This window comes from Eulemur rufifrons, chromosome 17 (assembly GCF_041146395.1).
Source record: "Eulemur rufifrons isolate Redbay chromosome 17, OSU_ERuf_1, whole genome shotgun sequence".
NCBI classification, from domain to species: domain Eukaryota; kingdom Metazoa; phylum Chordata; class Mammalia; order Primates; family Lemuridae; genus Eulemur; species Eulemur rufifrons.
Genome location: NC_090999.1, coordinates 56,084,822 through 56,106,288, shown reverse-complemented (window position 1 = coordinate 56,106,288; position 21,467 = coordinate 56,084,822). Strand labels below are relative to the sequence as shown.

General features: G+C 34.0%; 1 protein-coding gene across 2 annotated transcripts in view; it reads left to right on the top strand.

The window, feature by feature from the left end:
* The window catches only part of EDIL3 (EGF like repeats and discoidin domains 3), a 391,875-nt gene that overhangs the window by 249,114 nt on the left and 121,294 nt on the right, over positions 1 to 21,467 (top strand). For both annotated transcript variants that reach the window (XM_069492261.1, XM_069492262.1), the window contains one exon: positions 16,591 to 16,772. In XM_069492261.1, the coding sequence (XP_069348362.1) occupies positions 16,591 to 16,772 (182 nt within the window). The remainder of the gene's footprint in view (positions 1 to 16,590; positions 16,773 to 21,467) is intronic.

Below are 21,467 nucleotides of genomic sequence, written 5' to 3'. Positions count from 1 at the left end.
CAACTGTAAAAGCATTTTCAATCTTAGCTGACTAAAGTACGAAATGTTATACCTCTGCCTTACACAAAGAAGAGGCTCAAGAAATATTTGTTAAATGTTGAATGAATGACAGTCTAATCTGACCCTTCAGTCCACAAGCCATGGCAGAAACAATGGAGACAGAACATAAAGTGAGTTAGGTCACTACTCTTTATCTTTATAAACATTATGGACAACTGCCCTGCTCATAATTTTTTATAGCTTCTCCACACTCCTGAAGGCATATGCAGCAAACAGATCATACCCAGAACCTCATATCCCAATGTTTGTAATGACTCATTGGGAATAGACACATCTGGGTCCAAATCCTGGCTCTGTGACATTAAGGGAGTTACTTAGCCTCTCTGAGCCTTGGTTGCCTCAATTAAAATTGGAAATAAAAATACTATTCATAGGGTTATTTGAAGGCCAAAATCCCCAAATTTTCTCTCTGCAATAAATATGCGCAGGCTTCATTTGTATTTGTCAGGGAGGTCTTAGAGAGAAAAGATAGATCCATATCTCTGGAAGGGGAGCAGGGAAGAGCTAGCGAATGTTTACCTAGAGGGAATCAGCATGGTTAGATATTATTTCTCTTAGTTGAAGGAGAGAAAGATATTGGAAGATACATACAAGGATGAAGTGAACTTGAGGTGAAAATGGGTAAAATGCCATAAATGTTTGCATTGCAAGGTAGGGAACCACCTTAGAGGGGAGATACTCTCTATTATGTTAGCCTCAATTGAATTGCTCAGCTATGGTTTTGAGCAGCTGTTATTATCAGGGACTATCGAAGATGCAGGCAATAGGCCAATGCACCCAACAGGACCCAGATATAACTCTCATTTGGGGAAATTTGAATCTAATGTGGAAGACAAATTTATAAATGCACATAAAGTATACTTAAATACCAAGTGCTTTCTGTGATACAAGTATATACTTAGAGTCTTTCTGGACCCCAAGATTGGCAAAATGAATTCAGCCTGGGGAAAACATGGGATAGGGAAGAAAATGACAGGGGCATGACCTGAAAAATATTTCATACACTGCCATCCAAGTAAAATTCAGTCTAAGATTTGGAGTTTGGTATTGCTGGAAGATAAATTTCAAGCAGCCAAGAGGATGACCTTTATTTTCTGAGCAATGGGGACCCACTGAAAAAAATGCCTTACTAGGAGAGGGAAATGGTCAGATTTTCAGAAAGTTTATTTTGAATTCAGTGTGTAGAATCAATGAAGGGGACTCAGTTGAGAAGGAAGAGGCAGTACTATAGGCAATGTGATCCTGAGCTACAGCAGTACTGGCTAGATGAGAAAAGAAAGGACGAATAAGAGAATTATTTAAGGAGTGAGATTAGACACAATTTAATAGCTACTATAACTAATAAAATTTATTTACATTTTGATTTCAAAGTATTAATTTGGGTTGTTTTGAAATGTTTTCCAGACAGAAACTTCTGAGTCATTTATCAGTATTTTAATTTCTCACTCTCAGCACCTATATAAGATAGTAATGAGACAAGACAGTTAGAGAGTTTAGATTCAGATTGTTAAGAATTGCTCAGGACATAAATACCTAGAGTGTAATGAATGGAGTAGCTCCACTTCTTTAATAAACTTTAATTGTACAAGTAATATATACTATAGATTCTAGCGTAATATAATTTCAACTTATAAAAAGCTCGATGTACTTGTGAGATTGTAGTAGCCCCCTCTCCACTGTATCTGTCACTTCTTGGTACATATGAGTAAGAACTCAGTTGCAATCTTTCCACTGAAATTACAGACCTTTAAGGAACATAGTTGTTTAGTAGTATCATATTACTCTACTGGTACTGCTTTTATATTTTTAACTTAGTCTTTAATATGTTTAACCCCTAACACCTTTCCGAGTGTGCAATCAAATCTTAAAAATATCACACTCATGCCATTTCTTCATGACAAAAGGTCATGTTTAAAGACATGTTCCTCTAGTTTCACATGGTGAAACCACCTTTGTTTTCTAAAGCTACTGTTGTATTTTCAATAGAGAAAAAATTTTGTCTTCCAGTCAGGATGATAGTTGATATACCCAGGAACAAAACTAATGGAAGAGTGAAGAGAATTTCTAATTTTAGTTATCAATAAAAGTGGAATTTTTAGTCTTGGATAAGTAATTAATAATGACAAAGAAAAAAAAATAGCTGTTCTTACATGGTTTCCATGCTGTGGTATCTATGTGAAGTGAGAGAGTAAAAAACAGAGCCCTAAATTCCAGGTGTTGCATTAATAACCATTGTAAAAATGATAAGATATTTAAAGAAGCAGCATTTTGTCAAACTTCCTTCTGTCCATCCTCTTCAACCAGTAGTCAGCTTAGTGCTAGGCTTCACTGAGGTTGATGACTTGAGAAAAAGAAAGATGCAAAATGAAGGGAGAATAACCCCTCAGCTCTTTGGAGATTTTAATTAGATATTTGCTATCCTGTTGACTTCTATACCAAAAGGTAAGCCACACTCCTATATATAGAACAAATAAGCCAGAGTGTTTTATCGCACTATCTGAAGTTTTTGTCATGTGCTTTTGACAACCCTTGTGCAAAAGTTTACATTTCCTGAATTTATCATGCATTTCATTTCTTCTGAAACTGTCTCTTCAATTTACTTTCTTTATAAGACATTTCATAAGAAGCCAGTATTCATACATGGTTTTCTTGAATCTCTAAATCAGATCACGAAACGAGTTGGCTGGATGCTAAAGGGCATTTCATGATTTTTTTCCAGTACATCCCCATTATGTCCTTAGAAATCTGAAACAATGAATATTAACATTCTTCTCATATTGATTGGAAATAAAAGTCAAGATCAAACATAAAAGGATACGCTGAAGATATGGGAAACAGGTATTATTCAATTTGGGAGGAAATGGTTTGTTGTTTTACTCTCAGTTATGGACTTGAGGAAATGAGATTTCTTTGATTGCTCTGACAAAACTACCAGCAGCTAAAACTTCATCTCCACTTATCCTAAAGATAGGATTACTCAGATATTAAATTCAGTAAAAAAAAAAAAAACTTGATTATTAAGGTGCTTTTCAGCGGTGTAATCTGATTTATCAAAGTATTAATATGAGATTTTTCCATAGGAGATCTCCATTTTGTACCACAATGAAGAAAAGTGCCTGCCAGATACAGGCCTATTTTAAAAGAAGATTATTTAATTAGCTATTTTTATTTCCAGTGAGTCTGGCAATATACTATGGGGAAACATTTCATTTTCATTCATTACAAGAAGCCATAATTTATATTTCCCCCAGGCAAAGAGTTTTATCTGACAATTTGAATGCTTTGGTGACAGAAATAACTGATGATGAATATGGTATAAGGAGATACCGAGTGACATGATAGTTTGAATCATTTTCAGTAACGGCTCATGATTAATAATTGTGCTTATGTATGTATTTCAAATTTTTATTAAAGAATGTTTTGTATGGGAAATGGGAGTAGATGTCCTATTCCTTTTTTATTTCTCTGATAAGAAGTGAATGCGTGTAAAACCTGGCTGAACCAGTAGCATATGTTTAAACCATGGTTCTCTAGGTAGTAAAAGTGGAAGTCCATCTATGGACTGATCCATGACTTTTTATTTCTTACTTTCATAACAGTGAAACAACAACAATGTGAGAGCTACCATTCCCTAAGGGCATATTGGTGGCCATAGAGTTTACTATGTGCTAACCATGTATTGTTTCTAACCTATGGAATGAACCTGTAAGTATGTGGGTGTTAGCCTCCCTGGAATACACAGTTCCCACACTTTGGTGTATACTGGTATCTCCCACAACTTTTAAAAAGGCAGATATCTGGCTCCTGCCCAAGGCATTCTGATTGGTACCGTATGAGATGTTGTCTGGCATTGGAATTTTTTCCATGTTATCCTAATGTGGTGTAAAATTTGGAAACCCCTGGATTAATCTGGAGCTGCTGAAAGATTGAGCAAATTTTTAAAGGCCACGTAGCTGGTAAGCAGTGGTGTAGGCATTCAAACCGCTGTGGCTTCCTAAGCCAAAATCTTCAGTGACATAGGACACACTTCTTGCTCAGGGCTCTGTTCAGAGCAGAGATTTTTGGAACTTCATTTGCCTTCATGTCCTTAACCAAAATTTCAGTGAAGGGCAGTTTTGATAAACTGATATAACAGAAAATTTGCTGCTTTGTACACATCACAAGTTACCATTATGTTATACTTAATTGTTATCTTTGTTATATCCCAAATAAATTACATGTATTTGTAAATTGTATGATCTGAAGAAGTTGTACACCTTTATATCTATAAATATATAATGAGTATTTTAATTTTCTTTTTATCTTTGCAGCTTTGGTTTAGCTGAGCTAACTTTTCAAAGTACTAGTAGGCACCAAGGATATATTTTCATAACCCGCTGCCTGAGCAATTTATAGTTCACAGTCATTGTTTTTTCCATACAGTTTAAGAGGATTTTAGTAGTTGAAGAAAAACGGTCAACTAATGAAATATTTTCATACCAATATAAGGTAACATTTATATCCCCGGTTCTCTCTGTGGAATTTTATGTAATTTATCTTCCGTTTATAGTAAAAACAGTGACTATATCCTGCTGTGTCTTATGACTACTAAGTTAAAAAATAACTATGTTTATTGTTTTTGAAGCATGTGACTAGAAAGAGTGATTTCTAAGAAAAGAAAGTCGCTATTCTCCTAGACAGGCCATCTTAGAAGTGATATTAATTCTGCTGTATTCATTTGTGTGAATGACTATGCCTCATTTTATGTTTGTGACTTTATGGCCCCTATGAAATTCCTGATCAATCCTACAAATAAACATACTAGAATGGTGAGGTATCCAACATTTGTGAAATAAATACTTCTGGAGACTTTAGTCTTTTTTAAAATTCCAAAATGAAAGAAACTTTAATTTCTCTTTTCTTTAAAAGCTTAAGAAAAGTGTGGAATTCTAGCTGTGAATTTTTTTTTCAAAATTTATAACTTCATAACGGGCAAACCTAGGATTATTTGTAGTTTAAAACTTTGTATTTGGCATAAATTTTAATATAAGTTTATAAGAAGTATATTTATTTACTTAATCATTAGGCTTAACTCTATAAAAGTAGCAGTAGTGTATTCTGTGGCAACATATCAGAAAATTACAATTTATCCCACTGTGGAGATGGTATCCAACATGGCTACTGTGCCAGACTCATTTCAGCAACTGAAGATTTAAGTCCAGATTTAAGATTTTTAAATACATTTACTCATCTAAAATTTATGTATGCATTATAAGTAGCACTGACACAAATTCTAGAGGTTGTTTTTCTTACAAATATTGTTAAATAAAAATAAATATTTAACTGGGACACCACAGAATATCAGAATCTACTTTATTATTGCAGATAATAAATTTGAAAAAAAGTAGAAGTCAAATTTCCTGTTTCAATAGGCTGATCCATATTCATTACATTATAAAACACATCCAGTATGAATCTCTATTGAATGAGAGAAAATATATGAAAATCTGGCTTAGCTTCTATAGGTTTGCAATAAAATTGTTACTCTACTAAATCTTCCTAGAATGTTCTTTCTACAACATTTGGAAAGCAGTTTTGTTTTAGTAGCTTTGAATTTTTTATTTTTAAAATTTTATGTTGAATTATTTTTTTATGGAATAACAAAGCCATTGTCAGATTATTAATTATGAAATGTCCAATTTTCTCAGGTACTAAGTTTGACAGTTGATATCTCTGACTTTTCAATTTGACACTTCTTGTTTTATTTTTATTGTGAAGGTACATCCTCAGTTTTTCAAACACATAGTTTGGCTCGTGATTATCTTCAATTTTTTTTTTAGAGCAATTTTTGTGAAATCATAGATAAGTCAAAAATTTGAGCTATTTTTGAATATGAATTCCATCATGGAACCAATGCAGTGCTGAAAGCTTGAAATATCATTGAAGTGTTCCAGAAGGATGTGGCTAATGAACGCATAGTACCTCAATGGTTTGAGAAGTTCCATTCTGGTGATTTTAATCTTGAAAATGAGCCACATGGGCAACCTGAGACCAAGGTGGATAATGATGAGCTTGAAAGCTATAGTGGAAGCGAACACATCTCAACCTATGCATGAATTAGTAGCAAAGTCTGACATTACTATTCCAACAGTATTGGACCCTTTGAAACAAATTGTCAAGGTAAAGAAGCTGGATAGATGGGTTCTGCATGAATTAAATGAGCATCCACAGAGAAATCATCTCAAAGCTTGCCTTTCTTTGTTGTCACGACATAAAGGCGAACCATTTCTATTGTTATGGGTGATAAAAATGGGATTGTTTTTGACAATCTCAAGCATTTGGCACAATGTTTGGATAAAGATGAAGTGCCAAAACAGAGTCCCAAACCAAATATTCATCAAAAAACGCTAATGATGTCTGTTTGGTGGTCCAGCACTGATATGCACTACAGCTTCATGAAACCTGGTCAGTCGATTACAGCAGATGTCTATTGCAACCAATTGGATAAAACAATGAGAATGCTTGTGATTAAGCAGCCGAGATTGCTCAATAGAGACAGGCCAATCCTTTTGCAAGACAACGCTTGATCACATGTCACACAAACAACACTGCTTAAAACTACAGAGGCTGGACTTGAAAACTCTCTGTCATCCACTGTATTCATCATACCTTGCACCAACTGACTACCACTTCTTTCAGGTTTTGAACCACTTCTTGCAAGAAAAAATATCCAATTCTCAACAAGCTGTGGAAAACGCCTTTCACTATTTCATCACCACTCACTCTCCAGGTTTTTTCACCGCTGGCATAAACAAACTACAGTTAAGATGACAAACCTGTGTTAATAGTTTAGGTGCATATTTTGATTGACTGTACTCCTTCTTGTTTGAGATATATTAATAATAAACTATACTTTTGATTCAAAATTGGACATTTCGTATTTAATGCCCTAGTATAATATTCAGTGGCTTACATGTGCACATTATGGTACTTTTGTCTATAGGAAGGTTCAATTAGTAAATGCATATGATCAGGAATTAATCCTTTGTTTCAGGTCTATGCTAGAAATACTGGCTCTCTCTATATAAATGTGTGTATCTATCTATCTATCTATATCTATCTATCTATATATATATATATATATATATATTTGGATAGAGGAAACATGGCAGAGGTGAGGTTGTGACTTAGAAAGCAGACTTAAAAATTATTTGAAAGAGTTTTTAGGTCCCTGCCCCAACCCTAATACTTCTCTGATTATACAGGTATTATTTATTTATCTCCTAAATCACAAACATTTTCTTGCATTTTTAAGAGTGAAAGAATAATACATATATCTCTAGAATTCAAATGAACAAATTATCTACTATACATTTCCAGCATGCATTTTGCTCTCTGTCATTTACTCTACAACTTTTCAAAGTGGTCTAGTATTAGAGAAGGCTCATTATGCCATCTGCAATGGTCTCCTGTTTGATCTCTCGTATTTCCTTTGACCTCTGAAACATTGAGATTTCATACTTGACCTGAGATCACATCCAGTATGAAGAGAAGTATAACCACATTGTATAGGAAAAAAAATGGCTAGGTGTAGCTGGTAATTGGGTTTGGGACTATGATTTATCTCTCAAATAAAAATCAATGTCTGACATGCCAGTAATATTTCTTTATAACAAAACATCAGAGGCAATGCTTTGTGGCTCTTATCCTGATATGCATTTGCCAAAAAAATCTTAAAAGATGTAAATAACTTAAAAGCATAGAAATGTGTCTTCTGCATAGCACTGTTTGAATATTTACATTTGGTATTCTGCTCATGTTTCTTCAAGTAACTGAATCTCTTCTTTAGCATTTTACCTTGGCATTATGCCCTTTTTAGCTCTTTCCTGTGCATAGGTATATTTTGTCAGAAAGCAAGAACAGGTATACATCTTTAGGTTTTTGAATTTTAGGCTTTTGACTATACAGATAAATGTTTCATCAAACCATGTTGTTATTTTCATAGTTGATAGAAGTTGAATTGTGTAGTTTAAGTGGAAGTCTAAGTACAAGTTACTGAAATCTTTCCTGGCTGCAAAAGTGCATTTAGCACTTGAAAAACCCATACGTTCTTTTATTTTGTATGAATGCACCTAAAGCAAACTGAAACATACACTTCTGCTGTCCTAGAGCAACACTCTTTACTGTGATAGAATGATAATCATATTAGATTTTGACCACTTTTGTGAATTACCTCAATAAGAATTTTATCCTTTGAAAGCTGAGTCCATAGGCCCTACTATTTAAATAACGCCATCATTCTGCATCAGTATGCTCACAAATCAGCTTTGGGAAATAGTGATAATTTCCCATTGTAGTTTAGCTTATTCATGGGCTTAATTTTTCCTGAATTCAAAACAATTAATTTAAACTGATAATGTATAATAATTGACTTGAGATAACACACAGTATGAAGAAAAGCATAACCACATTTTACAGAAAAATAGCTAGATGGCTCATAATTGAATTTGTAACTTTTTAAATGTAATTGTCATTCCAAACATGATATTTCCCCTCCCCTTCTTATGTTTCAAGCAATCCAGTGTACCAAAAAAGCATTTCTGATGTTAGCACCCATCCAGTATGTTGAATCCTTACAGTGATAATATCTACATTCAGAAGATTAATTTGACTTCAAAAAAGGAAGAGAAGTAATTCCAAAAAATGATGGTTTGTTTGAATTTACTTTAACCCACAATATTGAGAACTGCCAATTTGTAAGCACTGTGTTAAGTGCTTTGGAAACATAAATAATGCAAAAGGCATCATTTCTACCTTTAAGAAGTTTATTATCTAAGAGGAGAAATAATGCACAAATAGTTGTCCTCATCATTTAACCTGGACACCTTCTGAGCTTTTCAGTATGGAAAATAATAGAATAGCATTCTAAATAGAATGGAGAAAATGCTTTCCTGGCCAAATATCACAGAATCACAGTCTTCACCTTTGTGAAGAAAATTAGCATTTATCTAAGCTAAGCCACCCATCTGATACAAAGAGACAGCCTTTTTCTCTAAGGCATACATATATTTGATATGCAGTCCAAATAAGCTTAACTAATTCTTGAAAACAATTTTGATGATTCCACAATTACTATTTTCCTTAAGCAAGATTGCTGTGCCTGTGTGTGAAGTTTGTACCCTGACACTGAGAAGCAGGTATGGAGAGACAAACACCAAATGGAATTTTCATTCTAAGTCCTTTGAAGGTGATTATTCTCAGTGCCCTAAGCAGAGGCTGACATCCAGAGGGCACTTTGCAGGAACCTGGAAAGGAGTGAGTAAAGAGAAGGCCGTGTTTGCATGTCCACCTTCACAGTTCCAGGAAACATTTTGCCACCTCTCCTGTCTCTTGCACCCAAACTGGAAGATTCAGGCCCTTTCTCTGAGATCAGCCTTTCTTAAATTTCCTGTTTTTGCTCCATCCTTTGCCCTCTTCTTTCTGACACAACTTCTAACACCAGAAAAATGATAACCTTAAGAGAAATCAGATCAAATGTGTTGAGGCTCATCTGACAGGACTCACCAGAAAAAAAATCTTCAGGGCTCCTTTTAACCCCCAGGCAACAGTGTGAGAAACAGTGGCCTTGATCCTTCCCTTACAAATTTAAAGCCTAGTCTCAGGACAGCTCTAAAAAAAAAAGCAAATGCTAGGAATAAAGGAAAGGCCGTGGTCCAAGTGGCACAGAGGGAAGCTTACGTTTGAATCAGCATTAATTTCTGCAGTATTAGAGGTCATCAGTAATCTATTCGCCAGCGCGCGCATTCAGCACAATTATCACGCTATGCTAAGCACAGCAGAGGACTCACTCCTATAAGATGAGATGCTTAGAGAAAGGGAGGACTGGAGATGTTTAAAGGAGATTTGTTTCTTACAAGGCTTTTATTTGAAATCCTTTCATTCTGAAGATGTCTGGATATTGAGATAGAGCAAACAAAAGCAGTGTGTTCCTGTTACAGATTCAGCTGTGCATCTCATGTATTTGAAGGCTTAATCAGCACACTCAGGAACAAGATGTGAGACATCTTGAGGCACTGCTTGCCTGTCAGCTGCAAGATCAATAACATGCAGCCGCCATTCTTTGCCACACTCCAGAGAATAAGTTTGCAGAGTGAGAAGGACTTTGCTTTGAAGCTGTTTTATTCATATCCAATGACGTGGTCAAGACAGAAAAGTCCTTCTGGGGAGAGCACTTGAGGCTTGGCCCCAACTGGCGCAGCCTCTGCTCAACCTGCCAACTTACATCACTCACTTTGCTCAGTGTTAGTCTGAGCAGCGGGGTATTGGGTCAGAGGACATTTCCAATCCATTCAGACAATTCAGGTAATGCAATTGTTTTAAATGACTATGTAAATGATGCCTAAAAGCCCCTGGTAGTCAATGTTGAATGAACTCATTAATTTAAGATTATTGCTATATCTGACAAAAGCAAGCACAACAGCAAAGATACATAAACACAGATTTTTCATCCAGGAAACATAGACTATCTTATTCTACTACTATATTCTACCATTATATTCTACCGCTACACTCAGCATTGATTGAATTGCCAATGTGCCCAGTGTAGGGGTATCAAAGGGGAATTTTAGAAATATCTGGTAATGCTATGTAACAGCTAGTTGAAAGAGGAGAGACTCACTCCACTATAACTCCCATTTTTTTCCATTAGTAAAGAATTTACTCAGCATATAAACAGTTTTGAAAGAAGACCTCTTTATCTGTGTACTCTTGAGAGAGTGTAGGTAAATATGATTTTTTAATTTAAAAATGAACTACACAAATAAAATGTTACAATGTTACCTGTAATTTATACTATTTACTTTACCTTTCGTATTTATTATTAAAAAAGTAATTACCTCTACAAATATTTATTAAGTCTCCACTGAAATCGAAGCTTGCTGCTAAATACTATGAGGAATATAATCCTTGCCTGCAAAGGGATTTTCCCTCTTACGGGACAACAGATGTGCACACATAGTACATGTGGATAAGTTTTGGGGCAGGGAAGTACTTGGCATGTCTTGAGTTTAGAAGTAGGTTTTCACTTTTCAATCCTGCCCTGGTTGGTGTGAGAGTGGCCTACCAAAGTCCAGGTCGCCAGAGCAGGTCAGACAAAAGCAAATCCTCCCAAGTTCAGTTCAGCAGCATGAATGATGCTTGATAAATTTTAAGAGAGGATTTAGGTTCAATTGTGTTACTTGCAAAATATGGCCAGTCTCAATTAAAGTGAGCACCTATTTATGCTGTCGGTAACTTTTGAAATTCAGATAGTTCATTTCCCTCCCCCATCTTACATCTAATCATAACTAGCTCTGCCCAGTTCTACCTCCTAACTATTAATATATGGTTTTTGAACTCTTCCTCTTCTCTCCCCCTCTTTCAGACCTGCATCATTTTTTACCTGGACAATTGTACTTGCTTACTATTTGGCCATAGTTTTGTCACCTCATAAATCTACCCTTCATGGTACAGTAAGAATGATCCCTATTAAATGAAAATGTGGCCATGGTTAGAATCCTTCAAAAACTCTCCATCACTAATAGAATCAAGTCCTATCTGCATTCTCTTCAGCAAAATAATCTAGGGCCTTTCTACTTCTCTACCCCATTTCTTAACCATCTTCCAGCCAACCCATCTTGGTCTAGTGATACTGCACTCTCTCTACTCCCTCATTTTAACAGGCAGTTTCCTGTGTTTGTCCTCTCTTTCTCCACTGTGCTGGCTCCTTTTTTTTCCCCCCCAGGAAATCCTTCCTCGAACCTCAGGTTGGGTTTTGATTCCCTCTTCCATTATCCCATTAAATCCTGTGCATCCAGCGTCATGGCCTTGCATGTTATGTGAAAATGTTCTTATTTCTGTCTGCCTCCCCCACCAGACTGAAAGCTCCGTGAGGAAGCCGGTGCTGTAAACCCCGCACAGTAGGCAGTCCTGCTTCCCATTCAGAGGTCAGATTTAGTGTCACTTCTCAGAAAGGCCGTCAAAGATCACTTGACCTGCCCTCACTTGATCCACCCTTCTTTTTCCTGCATAGCACTTACCATTTTATGGTATTTTCTTATTTCTTTAAGTGGTTTTTTATTATTTGTTTCCCCACTAGAATATGGAATCTTAGAGAACAAAGACCTTTTCTGCCTTGTTCATCCCTATATCACCACTTAGAAAAGTACCTAATATATAACAGACTTTCAATAAATACGTATTTTCAAAACTGAATTAATTGGCTGGGCATGATGGCTCACACCTGTAATCCTAGCTCTCTGAGAGGCCAAGGCGAGAGGATTGCTTGAGGTCAGGAGTTTGAGACCAGTTTCAGCAAAAGCAACACTCCATCTCTACTAAAAATAGAAAGAAATTAGCCGGACAACTAAAAATAGAAAAAAAATTAGCCTGGTGTGGTGGGCTGTGCATGCCTGTAGACCCAGGTACTCTGGAGTCTGAGGCAGGAGGATCACTTGAGCCCAGGAGTTTGAGGTTGCTGTGAGTTAGGCTGACATCAGGGCACTCTTGCCTGGGCAACAGAGGGAGACTCTGTCTCAAAAAAGAAAAAAATTAATAGAACATAGGATAGATAAATGAATGGAGTAATGGATGGATGGCCACTTAATAGGTCAATAAATTAGTGACAGGAATATTAGCTTACCCATATTAGATAAGCAGTATATATGCCAATAACCATATCAGTTTAATTTTTTTATACCTCAAGGGACACATACCACTAAACCCTCAATATTTACTTCTGTGACTGACTGTCATACATTGTCACCTATTGTTTTAAAATATCCCAATTTATGAAAGCTCTGTCATATTCCGAATGCCACTAGTTATATTCCACATGTTCTCTCCATGTTAATTCTCCTATCCTTTCTCCCAGTACACGTAACTACACACCCCCCATCTAAAATAGCAGAAGAAAAAGATCAGAGTCAAACTTTGAAAAATTACTAAACTCTTCACACTAAATTCCAGACTCATCTTTTACATGTTTAACTTCCCTCCTCATTGGTGAAATAGGCATGACAACCTTTTTCCTTGAAGTATTATTTCAAAGACCATGTGAGAAAACACATGTAGATGCATTTTTCAAATGTCAGAGTTCTCATTTGATACTATTGTATCAATTACTATATCATATCTCTTCTCCTATCTATTGATAGTAAAAGCAATGTATATTTTCATAGTGTCTTTCATTTTAAGCATCTTATTATTAATTGTTTAAGGTCACTTAATCTTAGGTGTATAATCATTTGCATTCTGAATTGCAGCTCCTTCATTGGTTTTTATAACTGTTGAATTTAATAGGACATTGGGGAAGTGGATAGCACAGGCAAAAGGAAATTGGATTTTGAACCTTTTATTATGATGACATCCATTTGATTGTAGTCCACATGATTAGCGAAGAAAATCTGCTGTTGTGACAACTTTCCACTGTGAAATATACATAAGGCTTGGATTTGCTTATTAGTTTATGTTTAGGAAAAAAAAAGACCTGCAAAGCAACATTCAGTGCCTATTAATTGAGCTCTTTCTGTGTACTGTGAGCATCTAAGGATGGAACAGTGAAAAAGACCCAGCACCTGTCAAGAGGGGCTAAAAGGCTAGGATCACCTCAGTTGGGGTCTTCTAAAGAGAAGCATGCAAATGACCTTACAGAACCGAGCTCGTTATTTTTTTTTTTAACAGTTTATAGATACAAACGCAAAGCATTGATTACCTTGTGTTCTTTCACAACTGATGGATTAGGTGTCATGATAACCCCAATTTTAAAAAAGAGGAAAATCGAGCATCACAGACCCAAGCGAGTACACTGATACCTCACAGAGTCATGCTTCCTTCAGGAATCCCTGCCACAGTCATGTTTACTCTGGTGGGATTTTCCAACTGCATATGAGTGGAAGAGTGTGTATGTGAATGTTGCAAAAGTTTGTATTGAAAAAAGCAACAGTGTAGAATTGAGAACTGGGAAAAGAAATACTTGTAAATTTGACATCATGGCAATGAGATAGCTCATGTGAAAATACTTTGAACACTGAAGGCCTATATAAATATAATGTGTCAACATGTATTTTTTGAATTATGTTATTTTGATGAATAAACACACATGACTAATGAGGGCATGCCAATGATTGGGAACCTTATGGCAAAGTAAACCTATGTGAGTATATTTTGAAAATCACTCATTGGTATTTGATTATATCATAATGCAATGTCACAGCCAATATGTTATATGTTAGCTAATAAAGGGAGGTTGCTAGGTTAAGCATATTGACAAACTAGACTTATAGAAAAGTGTGGTTTGAGATCTACTCTCTCTTTTAAAATGGTTACAAATTCTATGAGGATGTCCAACTCAGCATAAAGGCCTTAGAAGTATGCAACTAAATAGCATAGAGTACTTTTTAAGGTTATTATACAGTTTAATTAATCAATGCTGGCTCTCTCTACCTTTGCTGGTCTACTTACTGGCTTACACAATAATGGCCTGCAATAAATGACCTCCCTGCCTGCTGCCTTTTTTCACCCAAACATTGTGCATATCAAGGACAAAATCCCTGAGACTCCTTTAATGGCAATAGTTTTAAAAAGCCTAGGCTTCTGCAGTTTTTAAAATCAGAATGTCATCATGAAAGTTCCTTAGTACTTTTATGAAGTCTGTAAAGATCTTGAAATTTAAAATGGAAAGCAAAACAAGAATCCAAAGAATCAATATTTGAATTTTCAGTGTTATGTTTTTTGGAATGTGAAAATCAGATTATTATCTGCAGCTCTTAATACTGCAGTTCTTCAAATGGATGTCTTTTTAATTTAATGACTTCAAAGTAATATAGTGTACCTTTATAAAGTGTTAGATAGCACTAATTTACATGTTCAAAAAAGATCTTACCTAGGTTTAACATATCAAGTGAATAATTTTTTAATTATCAGTGGCAAAGATGCAATTTTTTACCATATTAATGTCATCTTTACTAATATAGTCCTGATTAAGATGATTACATATCCACATATTTTCAGCCTTTTATTAAAAATGTTTAAAGGTTTTAAAGCCATGAGAGCTATTTACAATCACAGCATGGAATTGAAAAAGAAGCATGTTTATTACAATGAAAAAAATGGTTGCCAATGAGAAATATCTTCCTAACTTTTAAAAACATTATAATCCAGCACTGCCAAATACTTCCTTTCATATTTTCAAACTCAATGTGAGTGCAAATGTTTAATTTCTGACAATGTTGGACTTCTATAGTAATTAAAATCTAAAATGTGCTTGGTAGCAATCACCAATCAAGTTGGCTTATATATACTGACATTTAATAATGGCAATGTACTCCTTTCTTATTTTCAGGAATTTTGGTAAATTATTGTAGTGTATTTTATGATAGAATTATCATATTTATCATACAAATCTAACTTGGCAAAAAGTTGAGTGTAGTGTATGAAATGTTAATGAAATTATGAAAATGAAGTATTTTTCATTATATCATAATCCTACTTATTCTGAATTTTTCAAACTGTATTTAAAATAAATGTACTTTCTGGTGAAATGTTTTCAAGTAATTAAGAAATTCAAATATACATAATTTTATATATAAGTTTATATGTATAATTTTTAGATGGATTTACCTCCATTTCTAAGTTAAAACACTAAATATATTTGGTATCTGAGAATATATTATTCAAGTATATTATGCTTTAATCTTAGTATTTTAACTTTTTATTAGGAAATTTTCTTAAGTTTCCAAGTTACAGATTTAAAGAAGTTAAAATGTGAGTGCAGAATCCCAATATCTAGAGTTGTGAATTTTTAACTAAAAATATTAGAAAGATAAATATTTTAACATCTCGATTTACTGAGTTGTACACATTGTGTCTCATATATTGTTGTCACAGAGAGTTTACCTACTCTATTTATAAAAATAATTTTTTCATATATTTTTTATAATTTATAACATATCACAGGTTATTATAATAATATTTTTAAATGTTAACAGACTTATGCATTGCCCTTTTTGTGGAAACATAATTGGTAATGGATATAAAATTTAGTTAAAAAGTTTATATTAATGAGAAATGCTAAGTTAGTACAAAAATGATTTTGACACAAAACTCAAACATGTGCTAGTCAAGAAATAACGGATGGACAGATATTTGTTGAGGGCTTAGGATTTGTGTGGTATGCTAAATATAAAATATGAGGCCTTCTAAGTACATTATGCTTTTGTTGACGTGATCAACAATGAAAAGATAACAGTGCATAACAGAATCATAATGCAGAAGGGAAGTGTCTGCTCAGTGGCGACTCTCAAAGCAAAGGAAGAAGAAATTATCATAAGAAGCAAGAATTATTTCCTTAATGTAGCAGTTAGTAAGGGATGTGTAAACTGGATGAGGTGTAAAGGGCATGGGGGCACAAATTCAAATCATTTAAAAAATATCTCCCGTCAAATCTTGCAGCCACATTTTGCATATGTATTATTTCTAATGCATTCACATTTTTTTTTCGTGATTTGTTCCCAGAATGTTCAGGCCCATTGGGAATTGAAGGTGGAATCATATCAAATCAGCAAATCACAGCTTCCTCTACTCACCGAGCTCTTTTCGGACTCCAGAAATGGTATCCCTACTATGCACGTCTTAATAAGAAGGGTCTTATAAATGCCTGGACAGCTGCAGAAAATGACAGATGGCCATGGATTCAGGTAAGAGATGGGATGGGACAAGGTTACTCCCCAATATGACCAGAGTCATTTAAGAAAGCAAACAAGTGAGAACTCAGTGTGACTCTTCCTCATGGTCAGAGGAAAGGGTGATTTAGTTAAGAGCTCAAATTACCCACAAGCTCTGAAAATATGGGAAACAGACATATTCTATTGGAAAGTGTGTTAAAAAGGATTAAAAATGTTAAAATTATTGGTGTTAATACCACTATTTTAAGTTTCCTATCCAAAAAGGAGGCTTTCTCATATGCTGTGTAACTAGCACAGTGTTAACATTTAGCAGCCATTTAGGATATTTCAGGAATATAAAAATTACATCTATTTCTTACCTAAGAAGTGGTTCCACACATGCAAGTACAAAATATACAATGGATTATAATAGCAATACTTCAAATCTACCTTCTTTCAATAGCTGAGAATATTTCAATTCATAGTAGCATTTATTGTCATCAGCCACCTGTTCTTTAAAGAAGGAGAAAACAACAATATACTGAGAAATTGAGTGATTTCCCAAAGATGGCCTGGAGAGTAGTACTGTCAGAACATTATATTCTATCCATTTCAATGCTTTTTGAGCATTTAGATAAAGTAAAACAGTAAACTAGATATTAGGAGCATAGAAAAGATGATCAAAACTGGTTTCTTTGAAAGATTATCCCTCTGTTGGGGAAAGCACATTAATAACTATCTAACAAGTCATTGATTTGTGCTAAAGGGAAGAAAAATCCAGTATATTATGGGGTCAGAGGAAGAAGTAATTGATTATTTTGAGAAAGCCACATGGGGAAGACAGGATTTGAGTTAGGTCTGGCAAGACAGATTTCAGTAGAGACTAGATGCCCAGGTAACAGCATGATCAAAGGTGCCAGATGGAAATCTGGGGAATATCATGTAAAAAAAATCATGACTTGAGGAAAAGTTGCTGGAGGGATGTGTTCAAATTTAGTGTGTGAGTTTGTCATGCCTAAGGATTCATACTGAAAGGTATTATTAGCCTTATTCCATTGGAGTGAGGCATTATTAGAGAATTTTGATTAGTTTAGGTGACTGACCTGTTCTGTTTACTATACATTTTGAGCTAGAGAAAGATGGAAATCCCTGATGTGAATTTATTTGGTGTGCTATATAAGGGCTAGTTTATAGGCATTTAATATAAAGAAAAATTGATTTATGGCCAACTTGCAAGACTTGAGAATGGGGCAAAAATCTCCTTCAGATATTCTTTGTTCTGGTTTCTTAGGAATTCTTATATATCATAGACATATACTTCTTTTATCTATACAGCTCTATATGGTTACCTGAAGTTCTTGTTTTGTTTTATGAATTTATATTTGCATGCATTTGCCAAAATTCCTTTTTAAATTACATTTGGCTTTTTCAATCTATAGCCACATTCACAGAAAGAATTCCAGATTTTGGAAATGGCACATCTATACAGTTTTGATCACTGACTGATGAAGATCCAATTAAGATTTAAAACAGACACAGAATAACAGAAAATGCTTGTATTCTACTTACTAATAACCATTCCAGAGACATTTTTAATCACTCTAGTTGACTATTCATTTCAGCATTTGTAAGATCGTGGTCATAAAACTTACAGTTTATATCAGGGTTTCTGTTTGGCAAATTATGTTTGTGAGCTTCAATGATTGTGTGTTTCAGTGAACCAGAAATACCATACTTTCTCAATGTTTACTCTGAGAAACACCTTATTAATGTTTCATGTCCAGATTTTTCACTTTGCTTTGCCCCATTTTTGCCTACTGAACATTATGCATCATTCTACCTTTCAAAGTATTGCATAAACTTTAAATTCTCTTTGTCCCAGTGACTAAAGGTAGAAATGAGCTTAATGGAACAGGACAACAGTTTACTCTGACAAAAATTTAGATTAAATATGACTTTGTTTATCATCTTAAGCAGAAGAATTAAAAACTTGTTTTACTTTTAAGGGAAGGAGGATAATGATGTTGATAATTTTGCTTTTTGTCTGAAAATTATTATGAACTCTTAGAGAAATACGATTGAAGTAAATATAAAAGGATATATAATGGAGGAAGAAATCTCCCACATAATGAGAGAAAAACTTAATAAAAACTCTCCATTGTTATTCAATAAATACTTAGTGATTATGTTCAAAGTATATATTTTGTTATTGCATTATTTAATATCTTATTTTCTAATTTATTTTTCTATTAAAAAAACTTTTCTCAGTTTCTTAAAAAAAATCATATCTATGAGAATCTAGGAAGTCTAATGATGCATCAAATTTTGTGTGTTTGAGCATTCATTGTTAATTTCCCTTGTCACTTAATTCTTTTATTTATATTCAGTCCTTCAAATGAAATATTTGAGTACTTTGCTTAAACTCACTAATAATAATCAAAATATTCTTCTAATCTTTCAGGTGTATGACCCACATGCACTAATTTGTGTTCAATTTTATTATCTTCCTTGTCCTGATGAAATAAAAATTGAAAATGCCATTTAAATTTATATACTCAGTAGGAAATTATTGATAGAACCACAATGCTCATAATTGGTTCTGGATTTAAAGGGTTAGTAAAGTAAATGCGGTTAAACAAGAACATTTTTCTTCCTTTTGCAAGTTCATCTAACCTTTGTATCTTAGATTTTTTCAATATTAATTAACCACCACATTAAACATTAGCCCATCAGCATCCTCTTTCTGACTAATGTGTTAGAAATAGCAACTTTGCACAATTATGGAAGTATGTCTTGGATTATTACATATAAAATATTAAAAGATTATTTAAAATTTCTACGTGCTTTACTAAGTGAATTCAGCCAGAATGATTATTTCTTACTTATTTTAAAGATATCTACTCTCTATTGCTTTGTATTTTTCTTTTACTTTATAGCTATGTATAGTACTTTTTTAAAATTTTTGAGTTGATTGTGGTTCATGTGTATGTTTTCTTTCTGGAATGTGTATTGTATTTCCAGCCATTAATTTATTCATCCATTCAACATTTACAGTAAGAATATGTGCTCTGCACTCCATGCTCTAATAGGCGCTAGAAAAAAAGACAGCACTTGCCTTCAGGATACTCTGAATCTAGAAAATAGGAAAGTAGATGGAGGAAACATAACAATAAAATATTGGTGGCCTGGTCTTACAGAGTCTGCTAACTGTTCCATTTGAAGCATGGTATTATGCTTTATCAAACCAGCCTATTTTTAGTAGGACTTGTATTAAACTAGAATTATATTAGCATAATATTCATAGGATGCAAGGAGAGAAATTCCCATTACACAACATATTGCACAGCTATATTATTGGATGCTAATATATTTGATGAGTATGGTATAGTAATATATTAAGGCAATACCATATTTTCTTTTGAAAGTTAATTTACTAGTAGTTGTTTCAGTTTCAGCACTTTATCACTGAGAAAATTAGGTTTTGAACTCTTTCTTTTAAATAATTCATCACCTTTTAAAAAATATGACTGTAACCTTAATATGTTCCTTTTCTATATACCACAGAATTTGTGAGAGGAAAGATAGTTACTTCTCAAACTCTACTGTGTACAGGACTCATGGGTCACTTGGTAAAAATAGAAACTTCTGAATTGCTCCACAGACCTGCAGCAGGTCATCCTCAGAATACACTGTAAAAACAAGTCTCATCTGCTTATAAACCTTGGGTTTGTATTGCTTAAGTTATAGTAAAAAAATAAGTAAAATAAAATAAACACTTTTGCTCGATGATCTGGGCACTTTGTTGTTGGGACTGCAAGTAGTGATGCCTGTGTGGGGTGGAGGGAGAGGAAAGAACAGCAAAGAAAAATGAGGAAGGGTAGTGGGAAATAAGTGATCCAAGAAAAGTAAGCCTTATTTTTTAGTCATGAAACAGTTAAAGTGCTTGAATGACCATTAGATTCTTCTTTGTTATAAAATTTAAAATGTTCTAAAGAAAAACCATCTGATTTATGCATTTAAAAAAATATTTAATAAATAGTTAATGTAGAATGCATGGGCCCAAAGGAGAACTAAATGAGCACAAATTAGGTTACAAATTCCCAGAGTACAAATTCCAAACATGGATTCTTTTTTAAAATTTGGTTAACAGCATGATTAAGAATGCTATAAAAAATAGACTTAATCATCTATTTCATTTCAAAAGTCTGTATATAATGTATGTGGAATTAATTTTTTTTTTTTTTTTTTTTTGGCACTCAGAGACATCTGGAGCTCCTTCAGATGCAAAAATCATTTTTATAAGACCATAATTTAAGAAGTAGATTTTCTTTTTCAGGTTGTTTTTTCGTTACAGAACCTGAATCACATAGATCTAATCCATCTTTACTACTTCCCTATTCAAGTGGAAAATGTTTTAGCCTGTTGTTTTTTTTTTTCCCTAAAAAAAAAAAAAAAAAAAACCTACATTCCCACCTATACTAAACACCTATCTAATACTAATTATATCAGGGCATTAACATATTGCTTTTTCTGGTGATCTTTTTTTCCAACTGTGATCCCAGATGGGAAATCACAATTTTTATTTAAGTTGTTTATTAGAAGTGAGCTTTTCATACATAAATGTGTGTTTTAAAAACAAACATTACTTTTTTAATTAAAAAAGTCACTTTGCATTAAGTAAAAATGACTTGATCCTTCTATACTCAAAAATAATATATTTGGTCTCAA